Source organism: Oncorhynchus tshawytscha, linkage group LG11, assembly GCF_018296145.1.
Source record: "Oncorhynchus tshawytscha isolate Ot180627B linkage group LG11, Otsh_v2.0, whole genome shotgun sequence".
In the NCBI taxonomy this organism is placed as follows: Eukaryota; Metazoa; Chordata; class Actinopteri; order Salmoniformes; family Salmonidae; genus Oncorhynchus; species Oncorhynchus tshawytscha.
In genome coordinates, this window is record NC_056439.1 from 27,202,537 (window position 1) to 27,221,394 (window position 18,858).

The window sequence follows — 18,858 nt, forward strand, 5'->3', positions numbered from 1 at the left end:
TCTTTAAATAAACATTATGGACACTTACCACCCTGCGCATTGGTCCCCCGATCCTTCTCGCCACTCCTCCTCAGAAGAGGAGGAAGAATGCCGTTACAAAGATGTCAACTGCAGTTCAATGACCCTGCGACCTCTGAACTAATCAGTGAAAACAAAAGGTTCCAGCTCATTAGGCTGATGTGGAACAATAGACGATATTAATACCTAGGCTTTTCATTATGAACCGTCTAATTAGCAGCAACATTTCTGTCACATTCCTGCCCTGGCTCTGTGTTGGATGAAATGTTACATTCAGATCTTATTTCCTGCCATGTAATTAATCAGGCTTTTCAGGAACACAATGCTTTCAAACATGGTTATTACTGAGTGATAGCCTATCCCAGGGCGGAGTAGGCTACTTTTTTTCCTTCCCTTTTTATCAAGCCAAATGCTCAAGATGTCACGGAAAAATACTGGTGAGCGCCAGGCTCCAGTCCCCTTTGGCCTTTGTAGATGTTCAAACATTCCCTTCTGTTGGTGCGTGTTAAAACACCACATTTCTTGTGAGATAATCCCTGTGTTAAACACACAGACACACTCCCCATCCCAGCGTCACCCTCCACCCTCCACTCCATTATCGACAGCAGCCGGCTGGGCTGGGCCCTCCGAGATTGGAGGGGGGAGTCGACCGTACGTCCACAAGTCCAAACATAATTTTTCTCTGTTTTACCCCTCTCTCTCTCTCTCTCTCTCTCTTCATATCTGGATTCTATTGTGTTGTCGTCATAGCCTTTTCAGAAGCCTTTAGAAGCCTGGTGTTGCGTTGCTGCAGGTGCCATAGTGGAGAGGTCCTGCTGTGAGGTGTAGAAGAGAGGAGAAAAGGAGGAGAGGAAAGAAGAATGGAACAGGTGGAAGAGTCTGGTGTTGAACTTGGAGCCCTGTGTTATCGATTAGGGGGCCAAAGTGTTAGGAGTCAGTTGCTACAAAGCACAGCGGTGTGTTGTGAGGGTAGAAAATCACACACACCCCTACATCCTTACCAGCACAGTGGCGTGTTAGGCACATGGGGGCTCAAAGAAAATTGATTTCTTTAAAAAGCTGCTTAATGCATAAATCACGACTGGTGAGGTCACAGAGAGTCTTTATGAGATAGGATCAATAAGAAGACTAATGTGAGAGTCCTGTACCTGTGATGTGGGGCAAAGATGCATTTTCTTCCCCTTTCTCAGAGGTATAATTAGTGGTGTGGTAGAAGCATTAACATACCTGTATTCCCTTACAATGGATAATGCTCTTCAAAAGTTAATTGATATATCCCAATTAGTTTCATGCTTTTTTCAGGACAAGTGTAGGCTGGCTGTGTGTCTAGTCTAGCTTGTCTCATGTTCTTCTAATGAGGCTAGTAGCATTGCCTAGATTCCTGTTAAACTAGAGTACAGCCAGGCACTCACTGCCTCGGTCTCCTTCTAGCTGTGATAACCCATTGTGATCTTTTCCTTTGGTCTGAGACTGACTGCTGACTGGAACAGTGACAGTCAGTGGGGTGAGATTGTGGGTTGTTTTGCACACGAGGAAGGATAGCATTACCGTTGAGATAATGGGCGTCTGTATTGTTCTCGCCCCTGTGTGGAAGTGGCGGGACAGGATCTATTAGAACCAGGCACGTTTCCCTCAGACCCAACCGACATAGCTAACGGAACAGTCAGTCCCACACAAACATTAGATAAAGAGCCTAGCCTGAAGCCTTTGTAATTTGTTTGTATTTTTCTGCTTAATGTACTTTGCTCAATCTTGTTTAGTGATGATGGAAACAGATAGCCTTATCTTGGCTTGCCAAGGGCAGGAGCTGCTAAGGCTGGTTGGGTGAACATTGTTCCAAATGGAGGATTTTCCCCCTGGCCACAGAGATGGATTGTAGACATAGCTCAGAGTTATTTGCATCAGATTGCTCAGGACTAGGCTAATATTTTCTTTTGGGCACTCTGTTTAAGAGTGGATGTTACACTTACTTTCATGGATAGTGTGTGTGTGTGTGTGTGTGTGTGTGTGTGTGTGTGTGTGTGTGTGTGTGTGTGTGTGTGTGTGTGTGTGTGTGTGTGTGTGTGTGTGTGTGTGTGTGTGTGTGTGTGTGTGTGTGTGTGTGTGTGTGTGTGTGTGTGTGTGTGTGAGTAGACTGAGTCACTCACACATGGTGTTCTGAGTTGTTTGATTGGTTAAACCACCAGGGAGTCTGAGAGTTGATCATTTTCTGTTGCTTTTTTCACTGCCCTTTTCTCCAGTTTCCCTCTGAGATCCACTGATAAAAGAAGAGTTAATCACACTCGTGAAAAGTAATGATCCATTAGCATAAATCAGACCCTCATTGCTTCATTATCAGTTCTCAGCCATTTCAACAATTTGACGAGAGATCTGGCTAAATAATAAAAAGTCATTGGAACAGAGACCGTCCGTCTAAAACAACAGCCGTTTCACACAGATACAAAAACACTCAGAGGCTCCTTAGCCCAGAGTGGTCGGCGAGCACCCTGTTGTGAAGAAGTCATTCACCTTTTTATAGCTAGCTGCCTGTCGTCGGTCAGGCCCAGAAGTGTCTCAGTCTGCCTTTCCCTCCTCCCTCCCTCTTGTCTGAACGACCCGGTGGCTGAGGGTCAGTCGAATAGCTCTTAGTCAGTCAAATCCCACCAACCATCTCTCCGAAAATTAAGCAGACTTTGACTTTTATGTTTTGTTTTGCAAAGCATTCCCTGAAATAAATATTTGTGGCAGCCCCCGTGCCTCCTGCAGCTAAAGCCATAACCAGCAGAAGAAAAACACTGTCTGGAGTCTGGAGTGTGTAAAACCTGCATCACAGTCAGATTTCCCCCCTCTCTCTCTGAAGAGGGAGGGGGCTGGGAGACTACCACGATGTCTGAGGCCCAGAACGTGAAGGGAGGACAAGTGGTCCCGAGATGTTTGGTTGTATCCTGACTGAGTTTTTTCCCAATTGACAACCTCAGCAAGAAAGCATTTGCATCTTTGGAGTGGAGCCGGATGGAGAGGAGCACGTGAAGGCTTGTTGTTGAGTGACACCGGTTGCCATGGTGCGTTATGATTCTTTATGAACCCTCCTGCAATCTCGCTGGCTGGAAGCTTCCCAGATATCCGTCTCCCTGTCTTGGTGTCTCAGACAGTCCCACCTCACCTCAGCCAACTGAGAATGTTTCAGTGACAGAGGAAGGATTAAGGTTTGTTTTATGCCCTACGGAAAAGGAGAGTCACGTCAGGCATTTGTTTATCAGGGCATGTTGTCCTGATTCTTTCTGGAGGGATGCAGATGGAGATGCAGGCTGTCTGGAACTGGTTGCAACATATCCTGTGCTGACCTGAAAATTCTCCATTTTGATCTCTTATTCGTAAATTGCAAGGATTCATAAAAAAAAGAGTTGATAAACCCCTATACCTTTTCCCACAGCTTGCTTCCCAGCGTTTAGTTAGTTTTCCATGCATGTTGATATGGAAACCCTTCTTGGCCCTGTTTGCTGCTGAATCCAAGGCTTTGTGCTTGGTTTGGCTCAGGCTCTCTGCCTGCCTGCCTGCCTGCCTGCCTGGCTGTCTGACGTCTGGGCCTCTGTTTACGTAACCATATATATTTAAGAGGAAACTCGTGAAACGTTAATCTCTCTACTTTTTAACCCTGATGAAATTCTACGTTTTCCAGCTGTGCGGTGTGGCATATTTATGCACCGGCCCTATCGGTGAACACAGCTCTGTCACTGTTAATGAATCACAGCACTGCGAGTGTGTGTGTGTGTGTGTGTGTGTGTGTGTGTGTGTGTGTGTGTGTGCGCGCGCGCGCACGCACTGCCGGCTAGAAGACTCAACAGTAACAAGCTGAAATGGCCCTCCTAAAAAGCTCTCCCCTGTCTACAAACACCTCAGTGTGATTGTGGTGACAGTGAAGTGTTGCGTCTTCTTTTCCTCCAGAATCCAGCCCATAACAGTCTGGTCATCGTTCTGAGGCTGATAGGCGTCACTCATTGTGGTGACAGTGAAGTGTTGCGTCTTCTTTTCCTCCAGAATCCAGCCCATAACAGTCTGGTCATCGTTCTGAGGCTGATAGGCGTCACTCATTGTGGTGACAGTGACGAGACAATGGACGATGTCATATCCCTCTATTCAGACCACACCTGGCATTAGAGACCTCTCTGACGACCCCCCCCTCTTATGAAACTCACTGACTCACTCTGTCCCACATCATCCCTGGGACTCGCCTGGACCGTGTACAAGGCCGGCTATATGAACATATAGTTTTTTTTCATCCGCTCTTTTCTTTACTGTTGAGGAATGACGCATGGTGTGTCATGGAGGGAACACAACTGTGAACACAAAGGAAGGGCCTGTCTGTCAACAGCTGCTCCTAACAGCCAGCTTCTCCAATTTACAGAAGGAAACATCTCAGAGTCTGAACCACTGAAAAGGTTTTAGTTTGAGTATGTTTTACGAAGATGTTCACAAAGACAGTATTCCCTATGGACAGTTTTTAAGTTATTATTGTTATATATGGTTACGTAAACAGTGGTCCACATTTGGGATGATAAACCTCACCACCGTGCATATTGTGGTTGTTAGTATTTGTGCAAATGTTCTTGTTGGTATACCATAATATACACCCAAATCAGGGTCAAGGTTTTAGTCTTCCATGTCCATATTGTTTCAAGTTTTAATGTCACATGTACAAGTACAGTTAAATGCCTTTCTTGCAGCTCTAACCTCAACAATGCAGTAATCAATCATGTAATACTAATAATAACAATGTAGAACAAAGACACACTATATAAACATAAGAGATAAGAACATGATAAAGTAAGTAAGCACCGCCGATAAATCCACGATAATTGAGAATTTCAATAAGCATTTTTCTACGGCTGGCCATGCTTTCCACCTGGCCACCCCTACCCTGGTCAACACTGCACTCCCCCACAGCAACTTGCCCAAGTCTCCCCTATTTCTCCTTCACCCAAATCCAGATAGCTGATGTTCTGAAAGAGCTGCAAAATATGGACCCCTACAAATCAGCAGGACTAGACAATCTGGATCCTCTTTCTAAAATGATCAGCTGACATTGTTGCAACCCCTATTACTAGCCTGTTCAACCTCTTTCATATAGTCTGAGATCCACAAAGATTGGAAAGCTGCTGTGGTCATTCCCCTCTTCAAAGGGGGAGACACTCTAGACCCAAACTGCTACAGACATATATCTATCCTACCCTGCCTTTCTAAGGTCTTTGAAAGCTAAGTTAACAAACAGATCACCGACAATTTCGAATCCCACCTTACCTTCTCCGCTATGTAATCTGGTTTCCGAGCTGGTCATGGGTGCACCTCAGCCACGCTCAAGGTCCTAAACGATATCACAACCTCCATCGATAAGAGGCAATACTGTGCAGCTGTATTCATAGACCTGGCCAAAGCTTTCAACTCTGTCAATCACTGCATTCTTATCGGCAGCCTCAACAGCCTTGGTTTCTCAAATGACTGCCTCGCCTGGTTCACCAACTACTTCTCAGATAGAGTTCAGTGTGTCAAATCGGAGGGCCTGTTGTCCGCACCTTTGGCAGTCTCTATGGGGTGCCACAGGGTTCAATTTTTGGGCCGACTCTTTTCTCTGTATACATCAAGACAATCTTCAATGACATACAACTCTCCTTCCATGGCCTCCAACTGTTCTTAAATGCAAGTAAAACTAAATGCATGCTCTTCAACCAATCGCTACCAGCACCTGCCCGCCCGTCCAGCATCACTACTCTGTACGGTTCTGACTTAGAATATGTGGACATCCACAAATACCTAGGTGTCTGGTTAGACTGTAAACTCTCCTTCCAGACTCACATTAAGCATCTCCAATCCAAAATTAAATCTAGAAACGGCTTCCTATTTCGCAACAAAGCCTCCTTCACTCATGCTGCCAAACATACCCTTGTAAAACTGACTATCCTACCAATCCTTGACATCGGCGATGTCATTTACAAAATAGCCTCCAACACTCTACTCAGCAAATTGGATGCAGTCTATCACAGTGCCATCTGTTTTGTCACCAAAGCCCCATAATCTACCCACCACTGTGACCTGTATGCTGTCGTTGGCTGGCCCTCGCTTCATATTCGTCACCAAACCCACTGGCTTCAGGTCATCTATAAGTCTTTGCAAAAGGTAAATCCCCGCCTTATCTCAGCTCACTGGTCACCATAGCAGCACCCACCCGTAGCACCCGCTCCAACAGGTATATTTCACTAGTCACCCCCAAAGCCAATTCCTCCTTTGGCCGCCTTTCCTTCCAGTTCTCTGCTGCCAATGACTGGAACGAATTGCAAAAATCATTGAAGCTGGAGACTCATATCTCCCTCACTAACTTTAAGCACCAGCTGTCAGAGCAGCTCACAGCTCACAGTTATTATTATATATTTTTTGCTCCTTTGCACCCCAGTATCTCTACTTGCACATTCATCTTCTGCACATATATCACTCCAGTCTCTATCACTCCAGTGTTTAATTGCTAAATTGTCATTATTTCGCCACTGTGACCTATTTATTGCCTTTTCTGCCTTATCTTACCTCATTTGCGCATACTGTATATATACTTTTTTTCTATTGTGTTATTGATTGTATGCTTTTTTTATTCCATGTGTAAGTCTGTGCTGTTGTTTGTGTCGCACTGCTTTGCTTTATCTTGGCCAGGTCGTAGTTGTAAATGAGAACTTGTTCTCAACTAGCCTACCTGGTTAAGTGAAGGTGAAATAAAAATACGAAATACAGGCTCAGTTCCAGTGTGTTGGAGCGTCAGTGTGCTTGGTTTGTAGGGCCCTGTGACTGCATAGAGATGGTGCAAAAATGAGAATAGAATACAGTCGTTTCTGGCCCTGTCCTGAACCATCTGACCTATCCTGTTACAGCCCACTGCTTTACACTTTAACCCAAACGGCCGTTTCTCCTCACCTCCATCACAACCCAGAGAGCGCTGTAGATAGGTCACCTAGCTAGCCTAGCTGGGGTTGTGCTGTGTAGGGAGGGAATGGTAATGATGCTGATAACACAAATAAACAGCATAGCAATTTCCTCCATCCCACTGGAAGGCTCCTGTGACTGTCACATCCATGACCACAGAGGTGTCTGATCACACCCCTAACAAGGCCCCTGGAGGGTTGTCCCAAATTTGATTAAGCACAAATTGCTTGAACCCCACGCTTTTACACCCAGACCTCCAGCGCAGCACACATCGTCATAACAGAACAGGGGCCCCCTGTGTTACCCACGTGTAGCGGAGCACGGGAGACCAATCCCATTTCATTAGAACAGGCCCAGAGCAGAGCTGATATAATGGAGCCTGGGCCATTAAAACCATGTTGTGTCCAGTCACTCACTGATGGAACTATGGGCGGGGAGGGGTCCGTATGGCAACAAGGACACGCCGGGGCACGTGATGGTACTGTACTATGTGCCCCTGAGCAAACTGTCATTCAAGGCACTTTAATTAATTGATCAGGTCGTCTTCCTGCCTAGTCGTGCTATGAGGCTGGGGCAGTAACACTAACGTGCAAGAAGGCACATAAACACCGTGAGCCTGGAGAAAAGACTGACTGTGTAAATACCTGCTTCTGTATGGTATTACAGTAATAAGTGTTTTTAGCTAATCGTTCAGTGCAAAGGCGAACTTGCTTTATTGAATACCAGATATCTAGTGATTTTATGATAGTTACTATGGTTAATGGCTAATAGTCTGAATCGGAGGACACAGGCCCTTTGGATTAGGCCTAATTTAGAAAAAAATCTCTCTGGAGTCTTGAGAATGTCATTAAGACTTAGTTTTGATCATCTACACAATCATTTAATGAGCGTTCTGATGTACTTAATGAATCTGTGAATGTTTAATATTTTATAGCTTCCTAATTGCCCTGTTTTCTATGAATTACTTTGGCCTATTAAATATGAATCCAGATGGAGTGATATGATGGATAACATAAAGTACCCTGTTTAAAATCTAAAATGGAAATGGATGGTCTGTTTGATGTTCAGTAGAATACTGCTCTTACAGAATCAGGTTTCATTTTGTAAGGGGCAACGCTACGTAGTTTCAATCAAGTTCCAGACTTTGCTTGTGCATTTTGTCCCTTGCATTTATATAGAATTGTATTTGTGTCATTGATTCTTAGTAGTAGTAGTGGTTGTAGCAAACTTTATTATACCAGGGGGAAATTAGTTTTGCAGCCCTGTTACACACAAGACACTACAGACAGAATTTGGGATAAAAGTTGGTCTGTTAATATTGATGCAAAACTTGATGAATAAGAATTCAGGAGAAGTGTTGACTCATCGCGAATTTAGTAGGAGGAGTAGATCAACAACATGCTACGTGATAGGCTTGCCTCTGTCTTTCAGGTCATATCTCTGTATCTGCTCATAGGCCTAGCTATGCCTATGAATACAATTGAATTACACTCGGATGGTCCAACGTATGTATATATAATTACAATGTATATCACACACGCTGACTTGAAATAGAGTTTAATTAGTGTATCACTTTTTGGGTGAAGCATGTCTGGCAGCCTTAATCTTCTGAGCCGTTTATAATTCAGCCCAGTCCATCCATTTTCATGGGGAATGTTTGGGGGGAGGTTTCCTTTAATGAATTTGACAATTAGTAACAGAAGTTAATGACTGTATGGGGCCTAGTACCCTGATGGACATGGCTGTGGGCCTGAATGTGCCTGTGATCCAAGCCATATATCCTAATTAAATGCCTTTAGTTTCTTGACGTCTACAGCTAGACTAGACAGGCTTTTGTTTAGTCTGCCCCTGGTGGGGGTCCTTGGGGTCCTTCCGCACACCAACAGTCATGGAGGAGGAACAGAGAGCATTGTGGGAATGGTCTGAGGTAGCAATGACATGGTGTTGTCGTAGCTAGATTTTCGGAATAAGCAGAATACCCATGGCAAAGTCTAATGTCCAACAACTCATTTTAACTGAATGTGTATTAATTGTATTGCTATCCGTTTTGACAGTCACAATAGGTTTATTGCGTTATAATTACAATAGTAGGATATCTTTCTGGGAAAATATGTGCTGTAATTTATAGTACCTTTATTGTATATTCTACCCACAGTCCCAATGTGTAACACAATCCAAACATCCTTCAGCCAGATATCACTTCAAGTTTTTAGCAAACATATAGTTCATGATCCATCTCACTCTCTTTTTCAGGTATTATCCAAGTATAAAATATTTAGTTAAATATGTCAAGCAGCATGAAATCAGAGTTTGTGTTTTTATAGTGTCATGAATGCATGGAACACTTCTGCAATATCCGTCTCTGTAGATGTATGTAGTCACACCCGCCTCACAATTATTCCCTCTGCCTGCTTTGCTTTCCCACAGCGGATGAGAAAGAATGTCTAGAATTTGCTCAATCCAAGTCGTTCAGTTTGTCCAGCGCAACGCTAGCCCCCTCTTATTCCTGGCAGTCTCGAAGATAGCTATAATGGCGGCAAAAGCAAAACGTCATCCAAACATAGCTCTCTCCAGAGCTTTAAGTCAAGTTATTTTTTGCATACGGTCTAGAGTTAGAGCCGGAGAGTCTACATTTAAAAAAGGGGGTGTGAGAGTTTGCTCTTCTCAATGTCCAGAATGGATTGCTAAAGTGGCTATTATTGCCTTTTTGTGATAATTATATCTGTGACGAAGCTACGAGCCATGTAGTTAAAAGAAAGCCCACTTCATTGTTACTTGATGATTCAGGCCTCAGAGGGCCCACTTTTAATGTTATGTCTGCCTCTGGCTCCCTGAAGGACAGAGGGGAAAGGAGAGGCATTATACTGTGTTGTTTAATCAGGCCCTGCCAAGTTTACAGCTCAATGACCCAATCACATTGTCAACAGTTAAGACACCCCTCGGAGACTGGCCTGTTCTCTACACACTTTTTCTCTTTCTCCCTCTTTCTCTCTCTCTCTTTCTCTCATTCCATCTTCATCTTTCTCTCTCTCTCTCCCAAGCTTTGTTTGTCTCTTCAGGAACTGACATGTTTTTGGGGAAAAGGTTATCATGTCATTAGAAAACAGCCCTGCGGCCTACGTAGAGTAATAGGACAGTGCCTCCAGCCTCTTGGCTCTGTGCAGTGCTGCAACGTTATCAGTCTGGAGTAATTATTGTCACAGAACTCTGAATTTCCAGAGATTGAGTTGTATTCTACATTACATTTTACACTGACTATAGTGACTTGCTGTACTGTATGTGTTTGGGCCCATTTCACAGTGCAATAACACTCCGTAGGCAGTAAAGAATCCATCACACACATACCCTAGCTTATCCCTGTACTACCCTAGCTTATCCCTGTACTACCCTAGCTTATCCCTGTACCACCCTAGCTTATCCCTATACTACCCTAGCTTATCCCTGTACTACCCTAGCTTATCCCTGTACTACCCTAGCCTATCCCTGTACTACCCTAGCTTATCCCTGTACTACCCTAGCCTATCCCTGTACTACCCTAACCTATCCCTGTACTACCATAGCCTATCCCTGTACTACCCTAGCCTATCCCTTTACTACCCTAGCTTATCCCTGTACTACCCTAGCCTATCCCTGTACTACCCTAGCTTATCCCTGTACTACCTTAGCCTATCCCTGTACTACCATAGCCTATCCCTGTACTACCATAGCCTATCCCTGTACTACCCTAGCCTATCCCTGTACTACCCTAGCTTATCCCTGTACTACCCTAGCCTATCCCTGTACTACCCTAGCCTGTCCCTGTACTACCCTAGCCTGTCCCTGTACTACCCTAGCCTGTCCCTGTACTACCCTGTCCCTGTACTACCCTATCCCTGTACTACCCTAGCCTATCCCTGTACTACCCTAGCCTATCCCTGTACTACCCTAACCTATCCCTGTACTACCCTATCCCTGTACTACCTTATCCCTGTACTACCATATCCCTGTACTACCCTAGCCTATCCCTGTACTACCCTAGCCTATCCCTGTACTACCCTAGCTTATCCCTGTACTACCCTAGCCTATCCCTGTACTACCCTAGCCTGTCCCTGTACTACCCTAGCCTGTCCCTGTACTACCCTGTCCCTGTACTACCCTATCCCTGTACTACCCTAGCCTATCCCTGTACTACCCTAGCCTATCCCTGTACTACCCTAACCTATCCCTGTACTACCCTATCCCCGTACTACCTTATCCCTGTACTACCATATCCCTGTACTACCCTAGCCTATCCCTGTACTACTCTAGCCTATCCCTGTACTACCCTAGCCTATCCCTGTACTACCCTAGCCTATCCCTGTACTACCCTATCCCTGTACTACCTTATCCCTGTACTACCCTATCCCTGTACTACCCTAGCCTATCCCTGTACTACTCTAGCCTATCCCTGTACTACCCTAGCCTATCCCTGTACTACCCTAGCCTATCCCTGTACTACCCTAGCCTATCCCTGTACTACCCTAGCCTATCCCTGTACTACCCTAGCCTATCCCTGTACTACCCTAGCCTATCCTTGTACTACCCTAGCCTATCCCTGTACTACCCTAACCTATCCCTGTACTACCCTATCCCCGTACTACCTTATCCCTGTACTACCATATCCCTGTACTACCCTAGCCTATCCCTGTACTACTCTAGCCTATCCCTGTACTACCCTAGCCTATCCCTGTACTACCCTAGCCTATCCCTGTACTACCCTATCCCTGTACTACCTTATCCATGTACTACCCTAGCCTATCCCTGTACTACTCTAGCCTATCCCTGTACTACCCTAGCCTATCCCTGTACTACCCTAGCCTATCCCTGTACTACCCTAGCCTATCCCTGTACTACCCTAGCCTATCCCTGTACTACCCTAGCCTATCCCTGTACTACTCTAGCCTATCCCTGTACTACCCTAGCCTATCCCTGTACTACCCTAGCCTATCCCTGTACTACCCTAGCCTATCCTTGTACTACCCTAGCCTATCCCTGTACTACCATAGCCTATCCCTGTACTACCCTAGCCTATCCCTGTACTACCCTAGCTTATCCCTGTACTACCCTAGCCTATCCCTGTACTACCCTAGCCTGTCCCTGTACTACCCTAGCCTGTCCCTGTACTACCCTAGCCTGTCCCTGTACTACCCTGTCCCTGTACTACCCTATCCCTGTACTACCCTAGCCTATCCCTGTACTACCCTAGCCTATCCCTGTACTACCCTAACCTATCCCTGTACTACCCTATCCCTGTACTACCTTATCCCTGTACTACCATATCCCTGTACTACCCTAGCCTATCCCTGTACTACCCTAGCCTATCCCTGTACTACCCTAGCTTATCCCTGTACTACCCTAGCCTATCCCTGTACTACCCTAGCCTGTCCCTGTACTACCCTAGCCTGTCCCTGTACTACCCTGTCCCTGTACTACCCTATCCCTGTACTACCCTAGCCTATCCCTGTACTACCCTAGCCTATCCCTGTACTACCCTAACCTATCCCTGTACTACCCTATCCCCGTACTACCTTATCCCTGTACTACCATATCCCTGTACTACCCTAGCCTATCCCTGTACTACTCTAGCCTATCCCTGTACTACCCTAGCCTATCCCTGTACTACCCTAGCCTATCCCTGTACTACCCTATCCCTGTACTACCTTATCCCTGTACTACCCTATCCCTGTACTACCCTAGTCTATCCCTGTACTACTCTAGCCTATCCCTGTACTACCCTAGCCTATCCCTGTACTACCCTAGCCTATCCCTGTACTACCCTAGCCTATCCCTGTACTACCCTAGCCTATCCCTGTACTACCCTAGCCTATCCCTGTACTACCCTAGCCTATCCCTGTACTACCCTAGCCTATCCTTGTACTACCCTAGCCTATCCCTGTACTACCCTAACCTATCCCTGTACTACCCTATCCCCGTACTACCTTATCCCTGTACTACCATATCCCTGTACTACCCTAGCCTATCCCTGTACTACTCTAGCCTATCCCTGTACTACCCTAGCCTATCCCTGTACTACCCTAGCCTATCCCTGTACTACCCTATCCCTGTACTACCTTATCCCTGTACTACCCTAGCCTATCCCTGTACTACTCTAGCCTATCCCTGTACTACCCTAGCCTATCCCTGTACTACCCTAGCCTATCCCTGTACTACCCTAGCCTATCCCTGTACTACCCTAGCCTATCCCTGTACTACCCTAGCCTATCCTTGTACTACCCTAGCCTATCCTTGTACTACCCTAGCCTATCCCTGTACTACCCTAGCCTATCCCTGTACTACCCTAGCCTATCCCTGTACTACCCTAGCCTATCCCTGTACTACCCTAGCCTATCCCTGTACTACCCTAGCCTATCCCTGTACTACCCTAGCCTATCCCTGTACTACCCTAGCCTGTCCCTGTACTACCCTGTCCCTGTACTACCCTATCCCTGTACTACCCTAGCCTATCCCTGTACTACCCTAGCCTATCCCTGTACTACCCTAGCCTATCCCTGTACTACCCTAGCCTATCCCTGTACTACCCTAGCCTATCCCTGTACTACCCTAGCCTATCCCTGTACTACCCTAGCCAATCCTTGTACTACTCTAGCCTATCCCTGCACTACCCTAGCCCATCCCTGTACTATCCTAGCCTGTCCCTGTACTACCCTATCCCTGTACTACCCTAGCCTATCCCTGTACTACCCTAGCCTATCCCTGTACTACCCTAGCTTATCCCTGTACTACCCTAGCCTATCCCTGTACTACCCTAGCCTATCCCTGTACTACCCTATACCTGTACTACCCTAGCCTATCCCTGTACTACCCTAGCCTATCCCTGTACTACCCTATCCCTGTACTACCCTATCCCTGTACTACCCTAGCCTATCCCTGTACTACCCTAGCCTATCCCTGTACTACCCTAGCCTATCCCTGTTTGCCTGTGTGTGTTTATGTGTGCACCTCTCCCTCCTTGTCCCCTCGTTCTGCCCAGGGACTGCTGTGTGTGTGTGTGTGTGTGTGTGTGTGTGTGTGTATCTCTGTCCCAACACACACAGACAGTATATTATTTATCTGATTAGCTGACACATCTGTGTGGAGCTCTGTGCAGTGCGGCAGCTGAGCAGAGCAGCGTCAGGCCCAAGGCAGGGCATGGATTTCATTTTAAAAAGTATCAAAGGTTTACACGCCGCTCGCTTTAATCAGCATGTTTATCAGGCAGAGAGAAATTGCAGGAAGGACCACAGGGAGAAGGGGGGTTATCTTAAGGACCAGTAGCCTGGGAAATTGATAATGGCTACAAGGTAATTTACTGGCAACTTGTGCATCCCTCCACCGCGCCGCTGCCGAGGCCGGCCCCTCATTCTAATTACAGGCCATGTAATGCACTAATGAAGCTGCGGGGTGTGTGTGTGTGAGTCTGTGTGTGTGCTCTGTGCCAGTCTGGAGTGATTTCATGAGCTTGAGATTGAATACATCTCTGGGCTGTGTGGGTGGGTGGGTGGTGGGGAGGCCAGTGCTTGAGATTGAATACGTCACTGGGCTGTGTGGGTGGGTGGGTGGGGAGGCCAGTGCTTGAGATTGAATACGTCACTGGGCTGTGTGGGTGGGTGGTGGGGAGGCCAGTGCTTGAGATTGAATACGTCGCTGGGCTGTGTGGGTGGGTGGGTGGGTGGGTGGGTGGGGGCCAGTGCTTGAGATTGAATATGTCGCTGGGCTGTGTGGGTGGATGGGGAGGCCAGTGCTTGAGATTGAATATGTCGCTGGGCTGTGTGAGTGGGTGGGTGGGTGGGTGGGTTTGGAGGCCAGTGCTTGAGATTGAATATGTCGCTGGGCTGTGTGAGTGGGTGGGTGGGGAGGCCAGTGCTTGAGATTGAATATGTCGCTGGGCTGTGTGGGTGGGTGGGTGGGTGGGTGGGTGGGTGGGTGGGGAGGCCAGTGCTTGAGATTGAATATGTCGCTGGGCTGTGTGGGTGGATGGGGAGGCCAGTGCTTGAGATTGAATATGTCGCTGGGCTGTGTGGGTGGGTGGGTAGGTGGTGGGGAGGCCAGTGCTTGAGATTGAATATGTCGCTGGGCTGTGTGGGTGGATGGGGAGGCCAGTGCTTGAGATTGAATATGTCGCTGGGCTGTGTGGGTGGGTGGGTGGGTGGGTGGGTGGGGAGGCCAGTGCTTGAGATTGAATATGTCGCTGGGCTGTGTGGGTGGATGGGGAGGCCAGTGCTTGAGATTGAATATGTCGCTGGGCTGTGTGGCTGTGTGGGTGGGTGGGGAGGCCAGTACAGCCTTCCTCCAGAGTCTGTGTGTGTGGCTATTTCCCAAGATGAATGTGATGTGAAAAAGTATCTGATTAATATTTGGCAGTGTGACAGACACATTAGTCCAATATGATGTATGTATTTCATAGATTAAGTCAACGAGGTGATGCTGTGTTTTGGAGCTTGGTGTTGGTAGATGTGTGGTCTGTGGTGGGATATTAGGAGGCAGCTCTGTTTGCAGTGACAGTCATTGAGGGTTGTCTGGAGGACAAAATGTCTGGAGAACAACATGTCTGGAGGACACTCCCTAACTACTAACTTTTGTTTTCCAGACTGGTCTCCCTGACTCACTCAGTAGCACAGTGAGTCCTTTTGCAAACTGACTAGCTTAATACTGAACTGGGTCAGTTCTGTCTGATGTGATGGGGTCTCACTGAAGAGTGTGTGTGAGTGCGTGCTCAGTTCTGTCTGATGTGATGGGGTCTCACTGAAGAGTGTGTGTGAGTGCGTGCTCAGTTCTGTCTGATGTGATGGGGTCTCACTGAAGAGTGTGTGTGAGTGTGTGCTCAGTTCTGCCCTATGTAACGGTCTCTGACCTTGCAGTGTGGTCGGACAGTTCCATGTCCAGTTCACACAAAGTTACTGATAAGAAGCAGACTGGCTCTGCTGCTCCAGTGTTAGTGTTGTTGTTCTGATGCTCCGGCTCCAGCCAGGCCCAGACAGCCAGGCCCAGACAGCCAGGCCCAGACAGGACGAGGAGTTCACCCCCCCTCACTAGGGGATGTGTGCAGGGCCAGGAAAACCTTGATTTGACCATCATGTAAACATCCCCACCTATCTGATGGAGGGAAAGAACACTGTTTTCTCAGTGTGTGTGTGTGTGTGTGTGTGCGTGTGCGTGTGCGTGCGTGTGTGCGTGTGTGCGTGTGTGCGCGTGTGCGCGTGTGCGCGTGTGCGCGTGTGTGCGTGTGTGTGTGTGTGTGTGTGTGTGTATGTGTGTGTGTGTGTGTGTGCCCGCGCGCGTAGACATCGTTCTCTCATGGTGTCCTCTCTTTTTGTTCTTCAAGTGATATTTAGATGGTTATGTGACCTTTTGGCTCAATTAGATCATCAGCAGACATCATCATGACTCTGTGACTTGTTGAAATAAACACTCATATGACGGAACAGGAAACCGTTGTGATGTGAGAGTTTAAAGTATATAACGTTTCCTAAAGGAAGATTTTCCTCCTCCTTCCCTCTCTTCTCTTCACAGGAAAAGGAGGATGTCGAGGCGGTGTCTGTAGGGGCCATTCTTTCAGACTACCAAAGAGTACGAGTGGAAAATGTGTAAGTAGAACAAGTGTGTACACACACACACACACACACAACTACATGCCTGAGAGACACTGTATTCCAAACAAAGATGATGTACATATGTTTAGTCCATGATGTTCAGTCTAGCTGTATTTTTATGGTACAGTTGTATTACCAGAAGGGCCCATGGCTTACTTACGTAATGGGAAAAAATGTATTGTTATACACGACATCAGAAAGGTCTATACAGTAGGACATTGGATACAGGTGAAAGGGTTTCAATGATAGTACCTTTGGGAGAGGCCTCGAATGGGCCTCTCTCTCGCTCTCCCTCTCTCTGTCACTGTGGTAAGGTACATTCCAGCACAAGCCTCTCTCATCTTGTGTTCCCAACACAACCACAGAGCTCTCAGCTTATGAACAAATCCTGCTGTCAGTCATGTATTGTTTCAGCCACTCACACACACTCGTTCCCTCACATACACACTCACACACCGCAGGCGTTCTCTGAGACAAAGACATGTACGCCCAAGAGTTTCGGCTCCAGTTACCGGCACACAGCCTATGTGAGTGTGTTGTGTATGCAAGTGTATGTGTGTGTGCGTGAGTGTGACACAGACAGTTATAGTGTAAAGGAGGTGCCATTTTAAGATAATTACCCCTCTTTAATTCCCCCTTTTTCTGCTGAATCTGTTGAACAAAGCCACTAGCACCAGAGACGGCTCCGAGTGTGTTCCATCTGAGCCTTGGTGTGGCAGCCTGCCCGCAAAACTAGTGAAAGTGCCCGACGCACTTTGAAGGTGTTGTGATCCTGGTCATTTTTCATTCTGACCCACACCCTCCCTCCCTCCCTCACCTGTTCTCCCAGGTGTGTGCGACTGGGTCTGCAGCCCCTGGCCTACCTGTGGCGCCGTGACCAGGCAACCCTGCTCTCCGAGATGATATCATGTGACCTCCACGCCCTCCTCATCAAAGTGGCCGCCTTCGGTGTGTCTCTCTCCTTTTCTCGTTCTCTCTCTTTCTCTCTCTTTGATCAGGGCAGCGGGTGAGCAGTCCAACACCGCCCTTCTCTCATTTCCGGCTTAGTGCTCGCTCTTTTCTCAGTCCAAAAGGTACAGGTTAAGTAGGAGAGTTTGTTAGAGGGGAGTGAGGAGAGTTTGAGATTGAGAGCGGGGAGGGAACGGGAGGTGGAGGGTTTGTGTTACGAAAGAGAGAGTAATGTGCAATGTTCCGAATCATCAATCTGTGGTTTTTAGCAGCAATGTTGAGACTTGTGCCAGGGGGCAAGTGCAGCAGAGTGGAAAAGATTATGAATAGAAAGATAAGAATCAGAAGGGAGGAGGAGTGACAGGGGGATCTTGGCAGTTGAGCAACTGTACAGGTGATTGCACAGCGCATTAATGAAACCTGTCAATAACACCGCGCAGGCGTCTCTATTGTGGTGGGAGGCCAGTGTTGCTTACCTCACAACTTTTGCTTACCTTAAAACTCATGGGCCGTGAAGAGTAGATTAGAATCTAGTATATATCTAATTTATGCTCCGGCACAATTGTAAAATGTTAAAGTATCGTCACCTAGGTTTGTCTTCTTGGCCAGTGTTGAGCCTGGGGGACAGAAGGATTGGTTTGCAGAATAAGAGGAGAGAAAAGGTTTTTTTCTTTCTCTTCAGTGCCTGTATCTACTTGACAGTTGAGTTGGATCCCTTTGATAGTGAAAGTGATAAATTATAATTATCTGGCAAATGGTTATTTTTGACTTTGAAACTACTCTGGGTGATAGATCATTATGGAGACACTGTTTACATGCTCTTAAGTGCTTGTTGTCGCCTTCAGGAGCAATCAGTTGAAAGGGGTGCCAGCTAGACTGATGACCTAGTGAACTGAACGTTGTGACATGTTCAGGTTTCTAGATATCTCTCAACACCATTGAAATGGTCACTGTTGGAATGTAGTTCCTCATTTACCTGCATTATTAGTCTTCGTATCTATGACTATTTCTCGTTTTCTTTTAAAGTTTGAAGTGTTATTAGTCTTTTCCCCTGTTCAAACTTGAATCTTTCACTTTTTTAAAGAGAGAGATAATTGCAAGAATCCAATTCGGAGCCTGTTCTAATTTTACTGGCAAGATCATTGTGTTCTAGCATCTCTGTAAAGTAAGCATGTTATCATTATGTTATCCAAGTGAAGGCCCTTTCTCTAGCTTTATCTAACACATGCTTTTGACTTGTGTATTCCACGTGGGTTACTTCTTCTCCCTTTGATGTCATTGATCACACTGTCCTTTCTTCCATCCTGTTTGAACGCAGTGAACCTGGAGAATGTTAGAGGGG

The 18,858-nt window shown here is 46.7% G+C and overlaps 1 protein-coding gene across 3 annotated transcripts in view; it reads left to right on the forward strand.

Annotated features, from left to right (window-relative positions):
- dph6 (diphthamine biosynthesis 6) overlaps nt 1-18,858 on the forward strand; it is an 87,901-nt gene that overhangs the window by 7,577 nt on the left and 61,466 nt on the right. For all 3 annotated transcript variants that reach the window (XM_042329982.1, XM_042329981.1, XM_024437092.2), the window contains exons 4-5: nt 16,489-16,562; nt 17,398-17,516. In XM_042329982.1, the coding sequence (XP_042185916.1) occupies nt 16,489-16,562; nt 17,398-17,516 (193 nt within the window). The remainder of the gene's footprint in view (nt 1-16,488; nt 16,563-17,397; nt 17,517-18,858) is intronic.